The sequence below is a fragment of the Scylla paramamosain genome, unplaced genomic scaffold (assembly GCF_035594125.1).
Source record: "Scylla paramamosain isolate STU-SP2022 unplaced genomic scaffold, ASM3559412v1 Contig29, whole genome shotgun sequence".
Taxonomy (NCBI): Eukaryota; Metazoa; Arthropoda; class Malacostraca; order Decapoda; family Portunidae; genus Scylla; species Scylla paramamosain.
In genome coordinates, this window is record NW_026973694.1 from 59,992 (window position 1) to 84,863 (window position 24,872).

Below are 24,872 nucleotides of genomic sequence, written 5' to 3' on the forward strand. Positions count from 1 at the left end.
TAAAATAAAAATAGCTAAACTTGTACCTCATTAGTACTATACATTTCCTTCTATTAGTTTGAACACTTTCTTGTGGCTAGTTTCTATTAACTATTTACTTGAAGTGTTGATCAGAACAAGTAGGTCCTTAAAATGACACAGTAATATATATTCCATTAAGTATTATTTAATCACACATGCCATGCACTGTGAACCCATAGGATTACTGATTATACTGACACTGCACACTTAATACACCAAGTTATGTTGTTAGCCATCCACTAGTGAGGCTAGTTTACCTGTAGGATGAGTCAGGACCAAGGCCACATAAATTGGAATAAGGAACACTCCAAGCATGCAGACAGTATAGGAACATTGCATATGTAGGTTATTTATTTCCTTCTACTAATGAAGCATAATTCATTCTGATGTGATATTGTGACAGTGCATTGCTTTATAAACACACTGAACAACCACTGGAACTTAAGTGATTTTACACTGCTGCTAAACGGTGCCAAGAAGGATAAATGTTCGAGATTGAAAAATGCGCACTGAGTAAAACACAGATTATGTGCACTTTTTTTATTTTATACTCACTGCACTACAGATGTATTAATATTTCATACCCTCATTATTCTGTGAATGAAGAAAATATGTTATTTTGCATCTGGTAGGATTTTCTTGCTTGAATATAACAATAAGATGTGCTCAGTGTTCTTATGAAATAATATACGCAAAGAAAAGCAATAATTACCTATACTACAAAAATCATATCATTAAAAGAAGAAAAGAGAACAAGTAGAAAAAATACTATTACAATATCTTCCTATGGAGCTGGCATCCTCTACTCTAACCATAATAAGTGCACATCCTCTGTGTGGGACCCGCACGAATGTTCCCTCCCGCACATTTACCTGAGAGAGCCATAAACTTGCAAATAGTGTGCCAAAAAGGGAGTCAGTCCGAGCGAGCGAGATACAACTGACATGCACTCAGCTACCTGCCTTAAGACTGAGCTGCGTCTCCGGCTTATTTGAGGGAAGAAGCCACACAAAGGGAGAGGAACTACATTAGTCACGGACCTCAGTCATTAAGCTAATTTATAACAAGGTAGAGAAACTCTGTTCCTCTCTGTCTTTTCTAAAATACCATAAATTCTATACATTGCTTTATATTTATATTTTAGGATGTATATCATCAGAGAGAGAGAGAGAGAGAGAGAGAGAGAGAGAGAGAGAGAGAGAGAGAGAGAGAGAGAGAGAGAGAGAGAGAGAGAGAGAGAGAGAGAGAGAGAGAGAGAGAGTGTGTGTGTGTGTGTGTGTGTGTGTGTGTGTGTGTGTGTGTGTGTGTGTGTGTGTGTGTGTGTGTGTGTGTGTGTGTGTGTGTGTATACATATATATATGCACACACACATTAATGTTAATGTAACATACTCCAAGAGTTGTCACTTTATACTGCTTTCATAGAAAGTGTTCTTTAAACAAAATACTTAATTTGATATCTGAAAACACAGGTCAATAGTGAATTAAGTGGCATCTGTAACTAACAAATAAATAAATAAGGAGATTTAAATTAAAAAAATAAATTCACTTACTTTACACATTATCCATTTTTTAATGTGGTGGTTTTGAAATGGTACATTTTTTACTTAAGATGATTTTTTTTATTTATCTATCTATTTATTTATTTATCTATTTATTTATTTTACTTTATTTATTTATTTATTTATTTTGTGTGTGTGTGTGTGTGTGTGTGTGTGTGTGTGTGTGTGTGTGTGTGTGTGTGTACAAAGGAAGATTAATTTCATAGACAGCAAGATACAATGGTAGTTCATTCAATAGGAACCACCATATCCTAAATGCATCATAGCCCAATGCTAAAGATTACACTTGATATTCTCCAAAGCTCCAGGATAAAATATGTTGCCCTCCAACAATAAAAAGTATCTAAATTATCTTCATGAACTGCAGAAATGGAATTTGGATAGCCCAGTTTTCTGAAAAGTGCTTCACATGTGCAGCAAAATTTCTTATTATATGCACCCAGTGTAAAAATAAAAAAATGCTAGAATATGGAGAGCCTATGTGCTGCACCAATGATTTCCTGCCAACTCAGTCATGCAATATATATATATATATATATATATATATATATATATATATATATATATATATATATATATATATATATATATATATATATATATATATATATATATATATATTGTCTGTTAATTTTTTCTGGGACAGCAAGGGGAGCTAAGATCGAATTTTCTTTGTATGATGGTGTGAGGACAACTGTTTCTTAAGAACTAAACACCCAATAATGTTTATTCTTCTTACGTCTGATGCATAATTTCTGATTCATATTTTCACCAGTGTGTTACAGCAAGATATTTAGAACTGGAAATATCCTAAATAATATTTAATATGACTTAAATCAGTAAGAAAATGTAAGTTGAATAAAAGTTACAAAAGTATTACACAGTGCTTTATAAATCAATTTTCCATTCTGACAGTGTAAAGACTCATTTGCACCTCAAGATTTTTCTTGAAGGAAAACAGATCTATTGCTACACCATCACTGTAGATATAGTTTTCTATGTAGATGTAAATAAGTAAATTTTTCTAATACATCTGTATCTATTCCAATTACATTTCAATATATTAAAAATAAATATTAAATTAAAATTCTGAATATCACAACCTTCATAAACATGGAAAAATTTGTATATACTTAAACAAAAGTGATAATTCAGTTGCCATCTTCTGTTTGTTGACTAGTACACATTAAAACATTAAACAGCTATTCAGCTGGTTGAAAATAAACACTTTTCCCTCTTGTGTGATGTACTATTGTGATGAAGCATGTACACCTCTCAACTCCTGTACTCTTCAATTATGGCATCACTTGTAGCATAGCTTTCAGCAGTAAAACACAAGCATGTCAGAAAATTCAATATAATGGGTAGTTTGGGCTGCTTTAAGACAACAGAAGAGAAGTTGCTGCCTCTCAGTCTTGTGATTGACTTCAGTGAAGTCTTGTTGGCAACATGTTGGTTCACCCACTTTCACTTGGGTAAATACCACATTATCTGAAAGGGTTCATTATTCCTAATTTGACAGAACTCTCATCACAACAAGTTTGAATACAACAGACTTAACTGCAGAGTTTTACAGATGAATCATAAAACTAAACTACAACACAAATACAGATTCAACCTGTTCTTTATTGCTAATGAATACCAGTGCTATGGGAATAAGTTAAAAATAAAACTCTACCAAATATGTATTACAACAGTGTTTAGTCTTAATCTTGTACATGTAGTATTAAGCAATATGCATTAACTGATCCACACAGGCCAACATAGGGATTAAACAAACATGCAAGTGCGGTTACACAAATTTCAGCTGTGTATGAACACTTTTTAATTTTGAGGAATTATTTTTCTTCTATCTCAAAAGAACTTTTGTACTTAGTATGAACTTTTAATCTGCAGTTAGGCTGGATGTGAATTATGTCCCTACATAGCACACAGTGGTTTGTGTCTAATGCTTAAAGCAACAACACAAAATACAAATTTAGCTTCTTGTAACCTGTCTTAATGTAGCAGCATGTGAAAGATTCTGGTGAACTGAAAATAAATATAAGTTCTTACAAAGCACATGCAGGATGTCTATCAGTTAATCTAAATGTACATCTTGAAAGTTTTAACTTCATATATAAATGTAAAAGGCAAAACAAACCTGCTACTTAAAAACATCATATTCTGCTTTTCTGTCTATTGCTCAGTCATGCACCAAATGGCTATCAACACGAGGGTACATGCTTCTGTATTATTAACATCACATGCTAGTCATAATTTTGCATTTCCTATCCAATCCTAACATTGAGTTAGTCATGGAAAGTAAGTCATCACAAGATCATCTAATATGTTAATGCCACACTGTATATATTTTTTATGCTTAAAAGAGCTGTCAATGATGTACAATCCAATAACTTTATTATCAGTTGGTTTGACTACATATTATATATGAACATGTTTTCTTATATTTTTACATATATATCAGTTATATTATCAACACTTTCTATTCATTTCTATGCTTTGCATTATGCCACACTACATGCAACCTGACACACACACACACACATATATATATATATATATATATATATATATATATATATATATATATATATATATATATATATATATATATATATATATATATATATATATATATATATATATATATATATATATATATATATATATATATAAAGTCTTCTCTAAACAACTCGGCACAGCTGAGCTTTTCACTGAAGGAAATGTACCCATTACACTGAATGAATGTGACAGTGATAGGCTGCCAATACAATGTACTTCTAGGTTTCCTACACTATCTACAAGATGCCATGCGACCTACAAGTACTTTATTTTGTTGTCTGAGAGGAAGGCTGTCTTTCTGGTGCCCCCATGCAATTGAATTACTTTAAAATCACCCTTGTAGTATTTTTCAGTCTAATTCTGCCTGGAAGTAAGCATTTAACCAAAGATATTAGGGTATTTCCTGGATAACTGTACTAAAGAGACCAAGGCATCAGATTACTAAAGAGGTAGCCAATCTAGATGACATCATTGTTGAGGCCAGTTTCGGGTTGGCTAATAGCACAAATAAGGTATGTTGCAATGCCAATCTATAAACTTCATTCTGGAAGAACTTTGTTGAGAGGAAAGATTAAAAAGAGATGCCTGACAATATTCTCCATATAAGAAAAGATTTCAGGCCTTGCCTAAAGGGATTTATAGATTAGTTTTGGAATCTGTCATTTTCAGGAAGCAGGCATCACTTTATTCTTCATTACTCTTTCACAATTGTGTGAGTAAATTATGTCACTCTTTGCTATCTCAATTCTCACTTTTCTCTTTTACAACTTAGAATAATCAGTTTTGTTTCCACATAACATATTAGTGAAGCAGTGACAGTGATTAATAATGGTATACCTAGAAACATGGATTTGGTGAGTAACAATTATTTTGTGTTCAGCAAGCAAAACCTTGTGGTTCAGTATTTCCTACAGTATAAGGGATAGAAACATTAAAATGAGATCTTTGTTTCTAACATTGCTAAAGAAAAGAATAGTATATGTAATGGTGGCTGTACTAATGAAGAAAAGATATCTTGGTGTGAGGTCCATGACAAAATTGGTGTTAAAGAGAGATTATAGGTAATTCACTGCTATAGCACTGCTTTAGCATATAAACATAAAAGTACATAGAATATCTTAATATCATCAATATTGTAAACTGAGAAATTTGCAAGTCTCATTTGAATTCCTTGAGCAAAGGGTTCATAACTCGAATGTCACTAACATATATTGCATAAATATTCATATGTCATTGCCTAAATTCTTTAATCAAAGCTTTGCATATTTTTCTTATAATTTTTGCATTCAACTTTGAACTCAATGTTGTTAGTCATCATGCTTTAATGAGTATGAGAATAATTGATGTCATCTTTGTCATAAAGCATACCTTATAAAATGGTGGTTCAAGCACTTTCCTTTCTCATGAGTCTTCTATGCCTGCATGATTTTGGCTTGCTATAATTTTGTAAGACAAGATGGCAGTCATAAATGAACAGTGTTGGCAAATGAAGTGTTGATTTAAATGCATAAATACTGCATCTAAGACTACAAAATATTTAAAAGTACATGCAGTTGGTGCTAACACTATGAATACAAGCTACACACTCTAATGATTCTCACAATTCAAACTATATATATATATATATATATATATATATATATATATATATATATATATATATATATATATATATATATATATATATATATATATATATATATATATATATATATATATATATATATATATATATATATATATATATATATATATATACATATATTTATTTATTTATATAACATGTAAAGAGCATGCAGGCATCTTTCTATGAAACAGAAGGAATTGTTCACAAAGGTCATTCTCAAAAAAGAAAACTCAAAAGTAATGAGAAAGATAAAATTGTGGAAGAGATCATGTTAACAATGATAGAGAAAATGATACAGAAAGAGACAAGGCTGTCTTGAGATGAGATAGTCTGGAAAAAACAGTGAATGTGCCAAACCTAATAAATGTAATAGTGAGAGACATTAACTAAATGAAACAGTAGGTTTGTGAGTAAGGAGACATAAAAAGAAGTTACAGGGTCAATACATAATTAGGTATGGAAAAGTAGAGATGTGGAGAAAATGCCCAGAAGGTCAATTATTGTTCATGTGCAAATTGAAATGAGAAAAAAAATTGTCTTCATTGCATAGGGAAGTGGATTGTTTATTATAATAAAAAAAAAAAAAATTATAGTACTAATGGAAATAATGCAAACATTTCAGAGAAGACTAGTGAGAAAAATCAAGTTTAGATAAGGGAGGGTTGTGTGGATCAAATCTTTGATATTTGGATGATAAACAGGAAATATAAGCTAAAGGAAAGGAACTGCATGCTGCACTCATAAATCTAGAAAAGCTTATGACAAGATAATCAAGGACATACTGAAGATACATATATTATTAAATGTTACTTCATTATAACTTCGGAGAAACAATAAGTGGAAAAATGTAATTACTTTCATCAAGAGTGAAACTGCTATATACTTAATGTGCTACCACAGTTTCTGTGTTAATAATATGTAATAGAATATTATCTTAGATACAGTCATTACCAAATGGTGATTTTCTAAAGTGTAAAAGTGTTAGAAAACATTTTAATTTTGTGCATGAAAATGTGTATGGTGACACAGGCTGACAGTGAGAACCAACAGCACATTAACTTAGGAGTAAAAATTAACATCTCCATAGTTGCTAAGCTTCAAGAAAAATAATATAATAATTTGTCCCCACATAAATAATGCATTTCTCTCTTTATAAATGCCATTATGGAACTTTTTGGTTGAGTGCATTTCCTTCTTCCACATTCATAAGATTTGGAGTAGTATTAAAAAATATCCATAACTGTGTTGGCCAACATGACTGGAATACTCTTCTATTCATTTTATTTATTTATCTATTTTTTTATTTTTTTTTGGGGGAAGTGGCAAGCCAAGCTTCTTCACTTGTAAAGTAGTAACTCAATAAAACCTTGGTCTTCCCTCAAGAACCTAATACAATTATGTTTTTTATGTAATTTTGTTACAAATGTTGTCACAAATGTTGTATGTAAATACATAAAAAAAAACATCCAACCAAGCTGTTCCCTTCTACATGTACAATTCAGTCATTCCCCCTGTGTTTCTTTCTGTTCCCAAGCAAGTATCACCCATTCCACCTGTTTCTTTCTGTTCCCAAGCAAATATCAACCAAGTTCCGACTATTTTGTATAGCAGTCATGTGCAATTATGCATTTATTGCATTTGTTCACAATAATCCCATTGCAACCTCAGACTCTGATCCTGCAATTAAGCTAATCAATTGTATTTCAGTTTTTTTTTTTTATGTTGCCAAGGGCAACAAAAATCTAATAAAAAAATGCCCACTGAAATGCCAGTCCCATAAAAGGGTCAAAGCAGTGGTAAAAAATTGATGGATTGCTACTACTGAAGGAAATAAATGTTTTGCTTATGTAATCAAAAGTACTGTACATTTGGCAAATTTACTTTACATCATGGTGTGAATGCTCCAAAACCAAATGTAAAAATAAAAAAAAATAATGAATAAGCACAAAAACAAATAATGTCAATGCATGATCACCAACAACAACCTTTGCTGTGCAATCACTGACAGCAATTTTATTTCACATTCTACCTACTTCGATGGGAAGAAGCCCTGAGTTTGACTGTATAAGAACATAAGAAAATAAGGAAAGCTGCAAGAAGCCATCAGCCCCATACGTGGCAGTCCCTGTATGAAACATACCTACCTGTTTTCACCTATCATCCCTATCCATAAATTTGTAATCTTCCTTTAAAGCACCTTAATGACTCAGCACTAACAACCTGATTATTGAATCTGTTTGATTCATCTACTACTCTACTTGAGAACCAAGTCCTTGCTATCTCTTTCTTGAACCTAATTTTTTAAAAGTTTCAATCCATTATATTATATCTTGTTCAATCCTGATTACTTATCCTTAGGATTAGTATTTTAATAGGAATTTACCCCAATTAGGATGTAAAAATAACTTTCATGAAAGGAAATGAATGAGCAGATTTGTATTAACCAAAAAGAGATGAAATGGAAAAAATCATCTCTATAATCTCATAAAAGCTAATCAACATTTTTCAGTAAAGTGGAGAGTGAAACACTTGAACATTTAGTGTGATTACCCTTATTACAAGAATAGTGAAATTCCCATATAGCTTTTTTTGCATTTTTTTTTCTATACAGTAAAATCTTTCATTACAGATTTATAAGTACTTCATAAATGTGAGATATAGAGATTGAGCAATGGAAAATTCTATAATAGGTACTAAACATTTTTGCTTGGAATCTTTTTACCTTCATTTTACATGCTAGTAATTATTTCTGTTATGAGAAGGGTTATCAAAACATCATGAATATAACAATAACATAAAACATAAACCTCAGAAGGTGTGATAATGAAAATACGCAAATTTTGAACAAATAAATTAAACTGAAAGAAGTGGTCACAACAAATGAAAACATTAACTACAATGATAAACTCCCAATCCAAAGAATTGCATAACCAATAGTAAAGATACAAGAACATGAGAACAAGACGTAATAAGGGAGCTTACAAGAAGTTTGAAAGCCTACATGTGGTAGTGCCTGTATCAAACATACCAAACTATTTCCACCTGTCACATTCATCCATAAATTTGTCTATTCTTCTTTTAAAGCTTCCTAATGAGTCATCACAATCAACCTAGTTGTTGAGTCTGTTCCATTCATCTACCACTCCATCTGAAAACCAATTCCTTCCCATCTCTTTTTTTAAATCTAACTTTATCAAGCTTGAATTCATTATTTCTTATCCTATCCTAATTATTGACCTTAAAAATTTTGCTTATATCACTTTTATGATAGCACTACTGATGTTATCCAAGAACGTATTATCCAACAAGACAGCTTTAATTTGTTCAATGATACTGACCTCAGAAAGATAGAGATGGAATCATGCATGAAATTTCTTGTGGCAATCATGATTTGAGAGGAGAGTGGTAATCAAGTATGCATTCCCACAAGTAGTTAGAGCTGATGTTATGGCTGTCCATTAGGCTCACCTTGTACTTTTCCATTATGTAATGTCTCAATAATACAACAAAAACTAAACTGATCTCACCAAATCTAACCTAACCTGACCTCTAATATGCCAATTCCAAAGCTCTAGAGTGTTTCAACAATAATTATATGTTTGGAGAAGGTGGTGTATGTCCTTATCCTGTGGACTATCTATGCAATAATATAAACTTATAAACTTATATGGGTTTCTGGAAATGAGTGACAACCACATCAGAGTATACTGACAAAAATAATCAGGAAAAATGTCATTATAATGCCTGTGCAGCTCATCAACTCATGCAAAATTACACCTGAACATGGTAACCATCATGCACTGATACTCTAAAAAATGACAGTGTTCAGCTCATATGTCACACAGACTTTTATGATGAAATTTATAGTTTTCATACTGTAAAAGGCTGGATCAATAAACTGATGCTGATCAACAAAACAGCAGACAAACACACAGAGAGGTATCATCATGACAATAGCTAAAAAATATTAATCATATGACAATCAAAGTTAAGCAAGGAAGCAAAAAGGAAGAAAAAAGAAAAAAATCTCCCAACCAGTGAGAAAAGAATCTAAAAGCAAGCAAGAATGGAAATGAACAGAAAATACTGTCTTGCTAAGGAACAGTGTTATTACTGTTATATATTTTGTTTTCATAAATCTCAATACAAACTGCAAACTAAAATTTGCTTAAATTATAATCATGGGACATGGTTGGTTTTTAGCATGAACTATAGGAGCTAAATATTATACACTCTTTAAAATCTATTTTTGATTATAACATTTGGTGAGAGAGAGAGAGAGAGAGAGAGGGCAGGGGGGGGAAAGCACAAGGGTGAGAAGCATTTCATGTTAGGAGGGATAGCAATGGTGAAAGGTCAGCTTGCAAAATAATATATATCAGGTTTACACAGCCGAAAAAAGCCAAATTAATGTGACACTGTCATTATGGCCAAGTAGGATAATGACTGGTATATACAGATACCAGTGACCAGTTGGTCATATATGAATATCAGAAACAAACATCTATTGAGGAAGCCAAAAATATTAGAGTATAGTAAGACATCTGAGGCTCTGACAACCAATGTTATTAAGTCATCATGTCTGATGTTTTATAAGACATCATTGAAGTAGTTTTTCCATAAGCCCATTGCAAACAAGTGCTGAGGAACATAAATATTCTATAAAGATGTTGACAGGCTGGATCTGTTCAGTGTTCTACAGGGTGTTGCATCTTCAAATCTTATGGATGTGGGAATCATACAATGGCAGATTATAACCAGCTTTAACAGTTTCATCAAGTATCAATTTTGTACTGAACATGTCTATGACAAGAAAAACCATGTTGGAAACAACTTTTTGGTAAATGTCAATAAAATGATACAGAAAATTGCAAAATTATATAAAAAAGAATGTAAAGGCTATATGTAACATGAGAGAGTAAAGCCAATGAATGTGAAAACCCATTTAATGACAGAATTGGATGTACACCATATATCTCAAATGATAATCTGTTCCATCAGTGTATAAGTCAGACCATAAACAGCATTAATATGAACAAGAGTTTACATAAGAGCAAATCAAGTTCTTGCACTATCAGAACCTATGATTGGCATGGCTTGTAATTTTATTGATTGCATTTTAGACAGTGTTCAAAGACTAACACAACTCAACAGCATGATGTTACAACAATGAGTGCATCCTTTAAATCCAATGAATAAATACCATGTAATAGTGACTGAGAACTATGCCCAGATACAATGGAGAATGAGAGAGAGAGAGAGAGAGAGAGAGAGAGAGAGAGAGAGAGAGAGAGAGAGAGAGAGAGAGAGAGAGAGAGAGAGAGAGAGAGAGAGAGAGAGAGATTGTTAAATTACATAGTTGTGCTGAAAACATTTTGAAATTCAGAACTTTTGACACTTTCACCAGTATTCATCATGAGGTTGCACTGAGTTGCTTGCATTTCATAATATATCAATCTATATACCAGGTGAGAATTTCCTATTCAAAGATAGGTAAGATGAGACTATCCTTTGTCTTACAGTATAAATAAAGATATAGAGGAAGGGATTCATTTTCTTGTACTATTCCTTTCAGTTACTTTTTATGATGTGCAGTGAATATAGTGGCAGTATTCTTCCAACCCAGCTACAGAGTGTGCTTCCAGGTCATTACCCCCTGTCACAGGATGAGTATATAAGGAATATAATAAGTAGTGTCAACTGGTGAACTCTTCAGCAGTTTACATCCAATATTATATGTATATGGATGATGTAGTACAAAGGCAACCAATGTCAAAATATGTATCAAGAATCATTAAGATTTATTTTTGTTTTCACAAAGAAATCAAAGAAAAGAAAACCAAATCCCTTGTAATCAATGGCCAAGACCATGATCAATGCAAATACTTGATTTAAGAAGTGAAGATGAACAGTGCATCCAAACATTTTGCACAATGGAGGTTAGTTGATACACTCTGGCAAGATGGAATCATTTAAGGCACTTATGGAACACCAAGCATGGCAGTGACGTTAAATTTTAATATCTTGTGAAACTTGCTAGAAAGGTTTTGTTTGTATACAAACATCATGTTTGATGACAGTATGAAGATCTCATTGTAGCAAATTACAATTACAGCTAATCAATCACACAGAAGAGCAGAAAAGATTATAGTATGCAAGTGAAATACTTATGAGACATCTCCAAAGGTACAACTATTAAGCTGGTATAGTTGAAGTAAAAAACATAATTGAGAAGAATATTTAGATTCAATTAATCAAAATGCAAATATATTTATAATAAATGAATAAAAGAACTATATCACTTTGTATGTTATTTCTATACAGAAGCCACTGCAAAGAGTCAACTAACTGTCTTGAACAGAAATGGAAATCCACAAAACAATGTAATGAATTAAGTGCAGGAAACAGTCAGTGGTGCAACAATTTGATTATATAACTATTACAGGACAAAATCCATCATTCTTTTCATCAAAAATATACAAATAAAAAAATTGATCATACAACTATTACAGAACAATCCATCAATCTTTTCACAAAAAATATACAAATAAAAAGTCTTCAGTCTACTAACATATCAAAAAAAAAAAAAAATAAATAAATAAAATGTTAACATAACTAGAGATGGACCATTTCACTTTACTATATACTATTTTTGTAGTGAAGTGAAAATATCTAGAATTCACTTAATTAAAACAAGAAATTATAACACAAATTAAAACACATTAAAAGTAATAAATTATGTACAGCAAAGCACCTCCATTGGTACACTTAGCATCAATGATCTGGAGAGCATCAGTGATGGATACTGGAAAGGAAGCCACCAAACTTTAACTTGTAATACCCACATATTGATAATATTAATAAGCATTTCTGGCAAATATAATAAAAGAAAAGTTAATTACATCTGAAATATGCATGAGTGAAATTCTCACATTATGCACCAAATAGCTTTACAATAATAGCTCACACCTCACACCATATTAGAGATGATTTCCCACAGATGATGAATTCATGAGCAAATACCATTCTTAATGCAATTATCATCCTTGCCAATGTGAGCAGTGTGATCAAAATGCAGATGACATACACTGATGACAAATATGCTAAAATAGCAACAGGACAGGAAAAGGGTACTGTTACAAAGACTATACACATCATTATCACATCCTCAAACTTTATCACATCCTTAGTCAAGTATTTTCTTTACTGAGACGCCTCACTATTCAGGGAAATACATACAATTCTATAAGGTACTGCCTGCCTGGCAGCCAACAACTTTGTAATGTAATAATACACTGTTGGTCTCAAATGTAAGCATTGCTAAATCCAATCCTGCACAACACAGAAGCCTAACCATCTAAATGCTTATTCAAAATAAACAATACATACAATGGATTAAACTAAAACTAAAGTAATTGCTTCTCAATTTTAATTTATATTGTACTGATTGTTCTAGCATGCACTGAAATACATTATAGTACCTATGGGGTAATGCATCCCATGCCTCACAGCTGAGACCAAAGCTGTCAACCAGCACAACTATTTGAACACAAAAATGAAATATAAATAATAACTAAAAGTGTAATGGAAAAAACTATGTAATTCTTATATATAGCATCTGTTAATCAAATATTATTTAAAGTGATTTTTCAAGCTTAAGTACCTTCAAACTTCACATAATTTTGTTAACTTGCTTATGATGAACAGTTGCAGTGGAAGATCAAGTGCTCTTGAAAGGCACTGGATCATTTATAACATCCCTGATGAATGTTTTCACCTTTTAAATGAGAGGACTAGATATGGAATGTCTTCTGTGTTTGGGGGAGAATTGGCAATGAAGCTTGCCTACAGAAAGCAAAAGCAGCTTTGTGACCACCACTCCCAGCAGGAGAAATTCAGGATGTTTAGGTTATCAAAACTATTTTGTTTTTGTGTTCACATACCAAACCTTCCAAGCCACCACTAAACATCAAGCACTAGTTTGGACAATATAATTTTAGTTACTACTAATATCACATTTCAAAAGTGACTTTTAAGTTAGAAAACTCCGGAACAATATATCACATTATAAGATGACCTGTAATAAACACAAATACACATATACACGTACACACACACACACACACACACACACACACACACACACACACACACACACACACACACACACACACACATTCTTTTATCTTGAAATTTTACAATATAGCATATACATATTCAAATAGTACACAAAAAAACATGCACACAATTAAGACAAAGCCCATTCCAAGCTGTCTATAATAAATTGCACGTACATAATTTCTTCTATAATACCGCACGACGCAACAAACATGTTCCCATGAGTGCTGGCCATCTACAAGTTTAACATACACCATCCCATAAGCAATGAGGCATGTGAATGCCACTTCATTCTTAGAAAAACAAACAAATACGTAAGAAAAATACACACACATAAAAAGCAACTTTAACATATGATGGTCATTACTTTGGCTGATGATATTGCCGATTTATCTACTTGAGGGAGGAAATACTGGCATACTGGTTGAAATGGCTTATTGCTGAACTAACACATGTAAGAAATTTTAGATAGGTTTGACTAAAACACACAAGGAATTTTAAACTAAGTTGCTCAAAAAGGAACTCAGCAGTGATCAATCAGCATGATCAAAAGTACAAAATTGCACAGTTGAGAGGCAGGATTAGAGAAAGACTACATGATGACAGAAAAACATCACTCATTAATATACACTAATATCAACACTGGCAAACAGAACAGATAGACAATGCTATGTCAAAATTACTGGGAAAACCCTCCACCACAATGGATAAAGTAAAGAGAAGACAAAATGCTAAGAAAAGATCTTGTGATTAATTATTTCAGAAGAGGTGAAGTTGAACAAAGATTACAAATTCAAGTTACTTAACATGAAACTAACAAAATTAATAAAATCATAAAAAACAAAATGAAGAAGCCCTCTAATTTTGCAACTAATAATTGGTAAAATAAACTGAAGAAAACTGCTAAACCAAATGCTAGATTTAATAAGAGAAATTAAATAATTCTGAGGTAGAATCATCTACTTAAATCAATGCAAAGTTTTCTTCCATCATTTGAGCCATTAAAGCACTGGAGAGTTCTTTCAGCTATACTGGTAAGCCTACTATGGCCTAGAGCTAAGGAAAACTTTAAAGTAATATCAGTGAAAGGAACCTCCAAATGGAAACTGAAAATCCACAAAGTCCAGGAGTTTCATTATTTTGTTGACTACACAAGAAAAGCTTGACATGGAAAGGATGGTGTGAGTGAAATGTGAATAAGAAAAGGTGCATAACATCTTCCTCTCCCCAACTGCCAATGCTTTGCTTTGGGAATCCCATAACTGTTTGTTTTCTCTAGTCCATTCAGGTGTACAAATGGTCATCAGTTATGCCCTACACTTTCTCCAAAACAGTCAGAGGTCATAAATATATATAAAAATATCATGCTTATTTTTTTTTTTCATATCTTTGCCTGCACATTCATCTGGGCATGAGATACGAGTAAACTATCTATAGTCTTGTCACAAAAACACATGCATGGGAGCACATGAGTATGACTTTATTTCTTGTAAACCTCAACTAGGTAAAAGCACACACAAAAGAATAGGATTGTTGGTTTTTTCACTTCAGATGACCACATATACATGAAGAACAGAAGGAGAGCTAACCTTTCATTCCTACAGAGCTACAAGGTCATAACTCCTCACCTTATGTCCTGTACATAAAGTGGTGACCTGCTCATGAATTATTTAAATAGTTTTAAGACTTCATCTTTAATGGCATTTGTTCATTACAGTGCATATTGAAATACATGTACTTAAGAGTACATTCTAGGTTCATAACCAACACTTAATTTGCAACTAAAAATGGCAATTTTTCATAAACTGTTAATTTTTAAAGGTGGTAGGGAAGCTGATGGCACCAGTATGACAGCAAAGAGGTTGAATGCTGAGATGCATGTTAAAATGTGTACACCCACCAAGCCATCTTGAACACTTAAACATTTTAAATTTTCTCACTTGCAAACTATTTCTTTTTCACTTCTAAGAAAACTTACTTCCTCATTCTACTTTGCCAGCTCATGGATATGAATTATACAGGATTAGTTGAAAATCAGCATATAACTGATGCACTCAACTTTCTGTGTAAAGAGAAATAAGATGAATAACCATCTTGTCTCACTGTTGCTCCACCATATATTGAGCCATATATTGAGCCATATATAATATGCAAGTATTAACTATTACATATCTGTCTGCCTTCAGTATTTCTTTAAATACTCACATTTCAGTCTTGTAAAATATTTTACTTTTAAATTTATCTTATTTACTATTTATTTATGTTTTACCAGCAAAAGCAATGGATTTCTGATATTTAGAGTAATATCCGAATGCTGTATGGTATGAAAACTGTACCAATAACAGAGACAAGAGGTGGAGATGGAAGTTGCAGAATTGAAGATGCTGCAGTGTACTCTTGAGTGACAAGACGAGACAAATTAAAGAACAAACACATCAGAGGGACAACACACATATATCAGTTTGGGAACAACTAAAGAGAGGTGAGATTGAGATGGTTCAGGCATGTCAGAAGAAGGGATGAGGTGTATGTGGGAAGGGGGATGCTGGAAGTACACCTACCCAGCAGGAGGAAGAGAGAAAGACCAAAGAGGAGATTTATGGATGCAGTGAAAGAAGACATGCAAGTGGTAGGTGTGACAGAAGAAGGCACAAAAGAGCAAATGTATTGGAGAAAGATGATCTGCTGTGGCGACTCCTAATGAGAACAGCCGAAAGGAGAAGACAAAGAAGAGTAATATCCTAATTCCACATTAGCTATAGAATTTATCATTCAATATAGAGATTTATTTGCATAATAAAAACCATTCATAATGCAGAAATCCATTAAGAGAATGCTATTCATTAAAGAAGGCCTACATTGTAAGTACTGTATATACTTGTGAGTGCTCACAAGGGACTGCAAACAGGCATAAATTTGCAAGAAACCATGAGGAAATTACTAAGCACTGCAAGCATTATGAGTTCTCACATCTTCTTTATGACATTCTGGGAGAGTGAAGGGTGAGACAAGGGATTATAAATTCCTCACAAACAATGGCAGTCATGATGGCCAATGAAAACAACACCAAATTGTTCAGCAAAAGATTATCTCCCTATACATTTTTGCCTAGCATAATGATGGCAAGTTTAATAAGAGATACAGTGTGGATTGTGCTGGCCTCCACTGCTGATGTCCATGTTCAATTCAGTGGATGTAGATGTAGATGCGAAGCATTTCCCTTTGCAACCACAGCTCTCTTTCTGCTGTAGTCCACAACCTATAGTACAGTATTATTTCCTTGCACTGTAATCCATACTTCATTGTCATTGGAGTCAATAAAAAGGAAGAGCCCAATACCAATATTTACTCCTTTCACTATGACAGCTGTTGTCATGTTGTCTGTGTTTTCTCTTGTTTATCTAAATTACTCTTCTTTTTCTGTTGTATTTTTCCAAGATTAATGTAACTTATGTCCAATATATTTTCATTATCAAATAACAACCTACACAAAAAGATATTACATCCTTACAGAATTACAATAATTCTCTACAAATATTTTCTGGTATGAAAATGGGTATAGATTTTCCTTACATAAATACTATATATATATATGAAAGGTCTGTATTTTAGTATCAAGTATATTTATTCATAGTAACATAATTAGATGTGTATCAAACCTTTAATATAGTATTCCCTCAAATATAAAGATATTGGTTTAACTATCATTCCTAACTCAAGTAATCCTCTCTTTGGCTGCCCTCTAAATTTCTTGGGCAATTGACATGAGTTTCAAGCTCCCTATCATACTTTCAACTATAGGAGGTCCTAAATCATCATGAGCTGCTCATACTAGGTAAGAATGAATATAAGAGAAAGAAGTGGGTCTTAGGATAATGTAAAAAATAAAAAAAATAAAGAATTTGCAAGTGCCCTTATGAAAAAAAAAAAAAAAAAAAAGAAAATAGAGATGAATAAAAGTGCTTTTTTGTGTGAAAATGTAAAAAAAACAAAAAAAAACATGTAAGAGACATATGGAAAAGAGGAAGAAGTGAGGATGGTGAAAAAGGTAATAGCCACATTTAAAGACAAGTAGGTGAAGTATGAAGAAACTAAGGAAATGCTTAGACTGGAACATTATGGGAAGATTAAGATATGCCTGCTTGACATTGTTCAAGGCTCAGATATAGGAAGACAAAATAATAGTAAGAACATGGAGGCTACCAAAGATGGATGAGTATAAAGAATTCTGTATGAGCAGAAATATGAACTAAGTGGAAGGAGACAAATTAAGAGAATTGCACCAACATGCAATGGAAAACAGGGAAGGATTCAAGAGCAGAGGAAGAAATTTTTATGAAAAATGATAAACCAAAACAAAAACAACAATAAGGAGTACTGAAATAATGGGTAATACAGAAACACTGAATGGAGACATATGAAAATTAAAAGAACATACTGTAACACAGATGGTCTCATACATGGAATTGGAACAACATATAAAGAGAGGAGCTGGATGTTTTAGGTTTCAATAGAAGTAAAATTAATGAAGATATGATTAAAGATAGAAAAAGTGTAAATATAATGATTACTGCCTTCCATCTAATTTTGATCATAACCCTCTGTAAAAGTTGAAGACAGTACTCAAAAGAAAACAACTTTTTGTCTCATCAGAAAGGATCTCTTTTATCCATCCTACGATTGTGGCATCCCTGCTAAAGTGAGGTAAGCAACATCTGGGTTGAAATGAGTTGCCGTATGCATCAAATAATCCAACTCAATTTCTCTTATGAGGTAAGTGACATTTTCTGAAAGCCCAAAGGATAAGCTCATAAAGTCAGAATTTAACAAAAAATCACTTTTTTCCAGTCATAGACTGCATAATAAGATGTTCTGTGATGGAGAGAAGTAGGTGCCCATGACCTATCAGTGAGTATGATTATGGTGAGTCACCACTTACCAGCCAATGGGCTTTTGACAGTTCTGAGGCACATGCTAAATATGGTCACTTGCCTCACTTTTGCTCATGGGTGGAGTGAGGTAAGTATGGGGGGTGGCTGGGTTGGGAGCTGGACTTTTAAATGTCGTTTTCTCAATCTTTTATCTGTGTTGCATACCTCATTACAGCATTGGGTGCCACAATTACAGAAGGGGAAAAGGAAGTAGGTGTGATTCAGTCACACCTACATCCTTTGTGCATTCAGAAATGTACTCCCTAAATCATGGGGATAAGCAGTAGCAAGAAAAGAGTAACTGGCAACTTCTACATGTTAGAGAGCTGCCTCAGGATGGCAACAGAGATGTCAGTGATTATCTACTTACCCAAAAAAACCTTGACATGTATACAAAAAAAAACAAAAGGTTGTTTACAGTGAGAAGAGTATATGTGGAGAGACTGGACTGGCATGCAACTTTGGGTTAAGTCACCATGACATTTCTGACAACAAAGTTCCAATCCAACTTAAAAAGCCTTTCATAATCATAGGCTCTCAAATAAAACCAAGTGTTATGAGCCGGCAGCTGAAGATTAAACCAAGTCTGATGGTCCACAAACTTAAAGAAATAAACCTAGAACTTCTTGCTACAGTGCCCATGAGGACTGTCTTATTATGTGAAGGAAGAGCTCAACCTTCCCCTCTTTGCTGTGTCAAAGTCACTGCTAAATCCTAAACAAATCATGACTGCATGGCTTTTGCTAAAAAAATCTAGCATGTGGCCACCTGACAAGATCAGATCCTTTCTATGGTTTGATGAGAGCATGTTTGCTGTCACTGGTATACCAGCTTGACATGTGAGAAAGCCACTTAACTCTGACAAGCTTGACCCACGTCATATCATAAAAACTATAACATATCCTGAAAATTTAGTGGTTTGAAGAGCTTTTATTTACTATGGAGTTAATTAATTATATTTCCTAGAAAAAGGGCATCTATGTATAGGGTAAGTGTGAACTTACTTTTTTTGTTTAATGTGACCTTGACACAACCTGAATACTGGTCTTCTCAACTGACTTGTGCCTACTTCCATGCCCCTTACTGTAAATCACTTGATGTTCATCAGGACAACATGCCACATTACCATCCTGAGTGCAATTTGACCGGTTTTAGTAGACCATACTATGCTTGATCAAATGAGTAGCATTATCAAGAAAAAACAACACTATTTCAGCATGTCAGTCTGTATATTGATAGTTACATAAAAAAAGAATGTTTTATGTGAGATTCATAATGATCTGGTAATGATTCTTGATCTATCCACAGCTTAAGAAAATACTGATTATGAAATTTTGACAGAAGAATTCATTCGCAGTGGTATGCATGACTCTACATTTCTTTATGTTGTACTTGCGAAAATCTATATTGGCAAGTTGCTCTTGTTAAACACATTTCTGAATCTCTTGCCTTGAGTTGTGTCTTAGATCTCAGAATAAGGCAATGTCTCATTCCTTGTTTATAAGTGATGTTAGCCTTGCTTCTGGCTGTGCAGAGAGTGGAGTGCCACTTTTATGTTGGTGACTGTTAGATATATTTGTCCACTACAAATACCAGCCAATCTAAATAAAGTTCTTACACTTTTGTATGATACAAGATCTAATATGTGCACAAAAGGTGAAGCATATCCAGTATATGGAATGATTTTTTGTTACTTGGAAAGTTTCAAGTGAATTAATAATATGAGATGCAATATCGTACCAATATTTCAGGGTAGAAAAAGGAGACCAGTATGATTGATTATCATGATGTGTAAAATATATGAAAAATACTATGAAGAGAGAGATGTACTTGAAGAAAAAAAAAAAAAAAAAAAAAAAAAAAAAAAAAAAAAAAAAAAAAACATGTAATATCAGATGAACAATTCAGATTCAGGAAAGGGTAGTCATGTAATGTAATATAATTGAATTTTATACACAGAAAGAAAAGGATAGATAGATTAGGTATACTTAGATATGATGAAACCAATAGATAAGATTCCACACAAGAGTTCATTATGGAGTATAGGAAAGTAGGACTCATGAAATGGATGGATGACTTCCTGTACTAATCATGTTAATACACATAAATTATGTGATAGATGTACTTAACACATGTACATGATGAGAGGAGTGAAATATCTTCATCTGTGAAACAATGAGAAGGATCCTACACAAGATCTATAAAAGGGTTTGGAAATGGGAACTGAAGGAGGATGAGGAGAAAAGAAAGTGTTGGAATTATATAGAAACAAGAAGAGGCCAACATGAAAATACAAAATAAGAAAGAATGCCAGTGAAGGAAGAAATTTATGAGTGGTAATGCAAGAAATTATGTTTATAAATAGGTAAAATATGTGTATCATTTATGGGTGATGAGGAAAACAATAACACTGATAAGGCAAATATTGGTATATAAATCAGTCACATGATGCTTTCAAAGAGAAAGAAACATAAAATATTTTGAAAGAACAAAAAGAATGGCAGCAAAAATTATCTCATGTATAATTATGAAGTAAATAAAAAATGAATCTATCAACAATGCAATATATATATATATATATATATATATATATATATATATATATATATATATATATATATATATATATATATATATATATATATATATATATATATATATATATAATAGATGTGAGCAGAGAAAGCATACAAAGTTCTTTATTTTCTTCACTTTATTACTTGCAATGTTTCACTTCACAGAAAGCATCTTCAGGCTAAAATATATGTTTATATTCAATTAAATATATAAAAAAAGATATAATTTAAAAAATGTGTGAAAAAAATAACACATAAAGGGCATAATAAAAAAAAAAAGAAAAAATGACATATGTATGATGGTCACATTGTTAACTAAAAATAATAAAAAGCAGCAAAGATAATGCCCCTTATTTGTTATTATCTTTTACTCTTATTTTTCAAAATTATATCTTTTTATATTGCATTAAATATAATCATATTTTAACCTGAAGATGCTTTCTGTGAAGGTGAAACAATGCAAGTAATAAAATGAAGAAAAGAAAGAACTCTGGATGCTTTCCCTGCTCACTTACATTGTCTTGGAAATTCATCATCTCTCTCTCTCTCTCTCTCTCTCTCTCTATATATATATATATATATATGTGTGTGTGTGTGTATATATATATATATATATATATATATATATATATATATATATATATATATATATATATATATATATATATATATATATATATATATATATATACACATATATATATATATATATATATATATATATATATATATATAAACAGTGGAATCTCAGTTACCGAATGTCTCCCTTTCCAAACAACTTGGTTTTTTAACAAAAATTTTAACTTGTAATTGCTTCTGTTGCTGTACCATAATTTGGTTTTGGAACATACCTGATTTCAAATACTACAAGACGTAGAAAAAGCTACCATTTATTACTAACATGTAGTTTCTATAAACATTTCCTTCATCTTTATATATTCAGAGGAGAACCACAGAGGGTAAGGCAATAATTCAATTTTTGAAGTTAAATGTGATCCCATTGAGGAAATTGAAAAACCTTGATGTAAACAAACAAGGTTCAGTGCTCAGGAGTAATACCAAATCTTCTGTGGCTCTCTCTATGACCCATAATGCCATCATTACTGCACAACTGCACTTTCCCAGTAGCAAGATGTGTTATGATCACCTTAATTTGGAAGTAAATGGGTTGCTCCTCTGTTTCACTCTGTGTAAGGCTTCCCTCACTTGATCGGTGAGAAAGATAATGCCTGCAAGGTCTAAACAATATCTTTTGATGAGTTCTGTGTCACTAAGTTCATTCAATACATCCTCTCTGGATAAAAAAAAATTCTAGGCTGGAGATGTTGTGGAGCGGCCATCTTAGCAGTGAAAGCGTCGGTCATTACCTGCTAAGATATGTTGGATGGGTGTCTGAGAACAGATTAATCTATTTTACTACAATTCCTATTGGGAAAATCACTTAATTTTTCAATGTTTCAGGTTTTGAACCGAATTCAGGAATTAAGTTTGAAAACTGAGGTTACACTGTATGTATATATATATATATATATATATATATATATATATATATATATATATATATATATATATATATATATATATATATATATATATATACAAAAGTGCCATGTAATGGAGATGGGAAGAAGTAAAAGGAGACCTTCATGGGAGTATAAGATGGGAGGAATCACAATACGAAAGAGCAAAGAAGAAAAAGACTTGGGAGTAATAATTCAAGACACGCTATCACCAGAAAAACACATCAATGGAATATTTGGCTCTACATATAATTTGCTAGCAAATATCAGGATGGCATTTAATTACCTAGACAAAGAAATGATGAAGAAAATCATAACACACATGATACGCCCCAAACTGGAATACGCAGCAGTGGTATGGTCTCCACACAAGAAGAAAGATATAAGGAATTTGGAAAGAATACAAAGAACAGCTACGAAAATGATACCTGAATTGGAAGACCTAAGTTACGAGGAAAGACTGGAAGAAATTGGATTACCAACACTGCAAGAAAGAAGGGAAAGAGGAGACCTGATAACAATGTTCAAATTAGTAAATGGCATGGAGAAGATAGACAGAGATGACCTAGTTGTAAAAATGGAGGAAGGAGATAGACGTACAAGGGGACATATGAAGAAATTAAAGAAGAGTCATTGTTTGGGAGATATTAAGAAATACAGCTTCCCGCATCGAACGGTTGAAATATGGAATAACTTAAAAGAAGAGGTGGTTGCGGCAAAGAGTGTGCACATGTTTAAAGAGAAATTGGACAAATTCGGGTATAGAGACGGGACTAATTGAGCTTTGGCTCGGACCCTGTACTATACAACTAGGTAAACTAGGTAAATACACACACACACACACACACACACACACACACACACACACACACACACACACACAAAAAAAAAAAAAAAAAATGAATGCATAAACACACTCAAAGTTTTAGTTTGAATTAAATTTAAAGCTAAAGATAATTAAAAGCTAAATTTACATGGCAAGCCTTCTGACAAATATAAAATTTAATGGAATGGTGCACAAAATTCAGTTTTACATAAGCCATGATCAAGAATATGCACTATCCTTTACTCTTATGTACATGTCAGGTTTACAAATGCAAAAAACAGCACAGTCCATCAATACCCTATGCTAATGGACTGTACTGCAGAAGTGAATTAATTAATGTCAAGATGATGCCTTAGGTATGGTCTTCAATGCGGCCTTTGGTGAGGTCAAGACTCATGGGTATAGCCACCCTAGCATCCTTTGCCAAAGATTCCACACAGCACAATGCACAGCACCACACTTCTACAGTAAAAATAATATGTCTTCAGTTTTTATGGCACATAAAAAAAAAAAAAATAAATAAATAAAATAAGTAAATAAAAAGTTAAACTGCATACTTTCAAATTGATTTTACAAAGTTATCTATCAGAAATGCCCTGCATTATACACTAAAGGCTCTATGACCATGACCATTTAGATATCATCAGAGTCGTATCTTAAATTTTATATATATATGAGGCCCCCCGCGGCAGAAGAGTACTAAGCGCCATCGGGAGCAAAATGGCGTTTTTTGCCTCATCAGGTGCTCCAAGGCTTAATGCGCATTTTGGTGTAGATGGTATACTTTTTCCACCATGTTAACAAGGTTCAATTTCCCGTTGTTTGCAAAGTATTTTTTTCCTTAGCGACTAGGTGTTGACTCGGTGTTGGAAGTCGCCCGTGCAGAAGCGTACTATCTCCATCCAGCCAATGAGAGACCGCGGAGTGCTGTGACGTCAGAGCGCTGAGCCAATGAGAGCGCCGTATCTTCTCCCGCCTCAGCCCCGCTCTGCCTCAATCTAGTTGCACTCATGCCCCAAAATGCCCATCCATTCTACCGGTCTATCATCGACGCCCAAGCAGGTGATGTCAATAGCACTCAAGATGATGGTGAACACGACAACTTGGATGAACTGTTGGAGTACGAA

At 32.9% G+C, this 24,872-nt stretch overlaps 1 protein-coding gene across 3 annotated transcripts in view; it reads right to left on the reverse strand.

The window, feature by feature from the left end:
* The window catches only part of LOC135097705 (calcium-dependent secretion activator-like), a 228,904-nt gene that overhangs the window by 57,442 nt on the left and 146,590 nt on the right, over positions 1-24,872 (reverse strand). The window contains exon 9 of one of the 3 annotated variants that reach the window (XM_063999690.1): positions 894-1,007. The exons of the other annotated variants lie outside the window; for them this stretch is intronic. Within the exon in view, the coding sequence (XP_063855760.1) occupies positions 894-1,007 (114 nt within the window). The remainder of the gene's footprint in view (positions 1-893; positions 1,008-24,872) is intronic. 3 annotated transcript variants of the gene reach the window in all.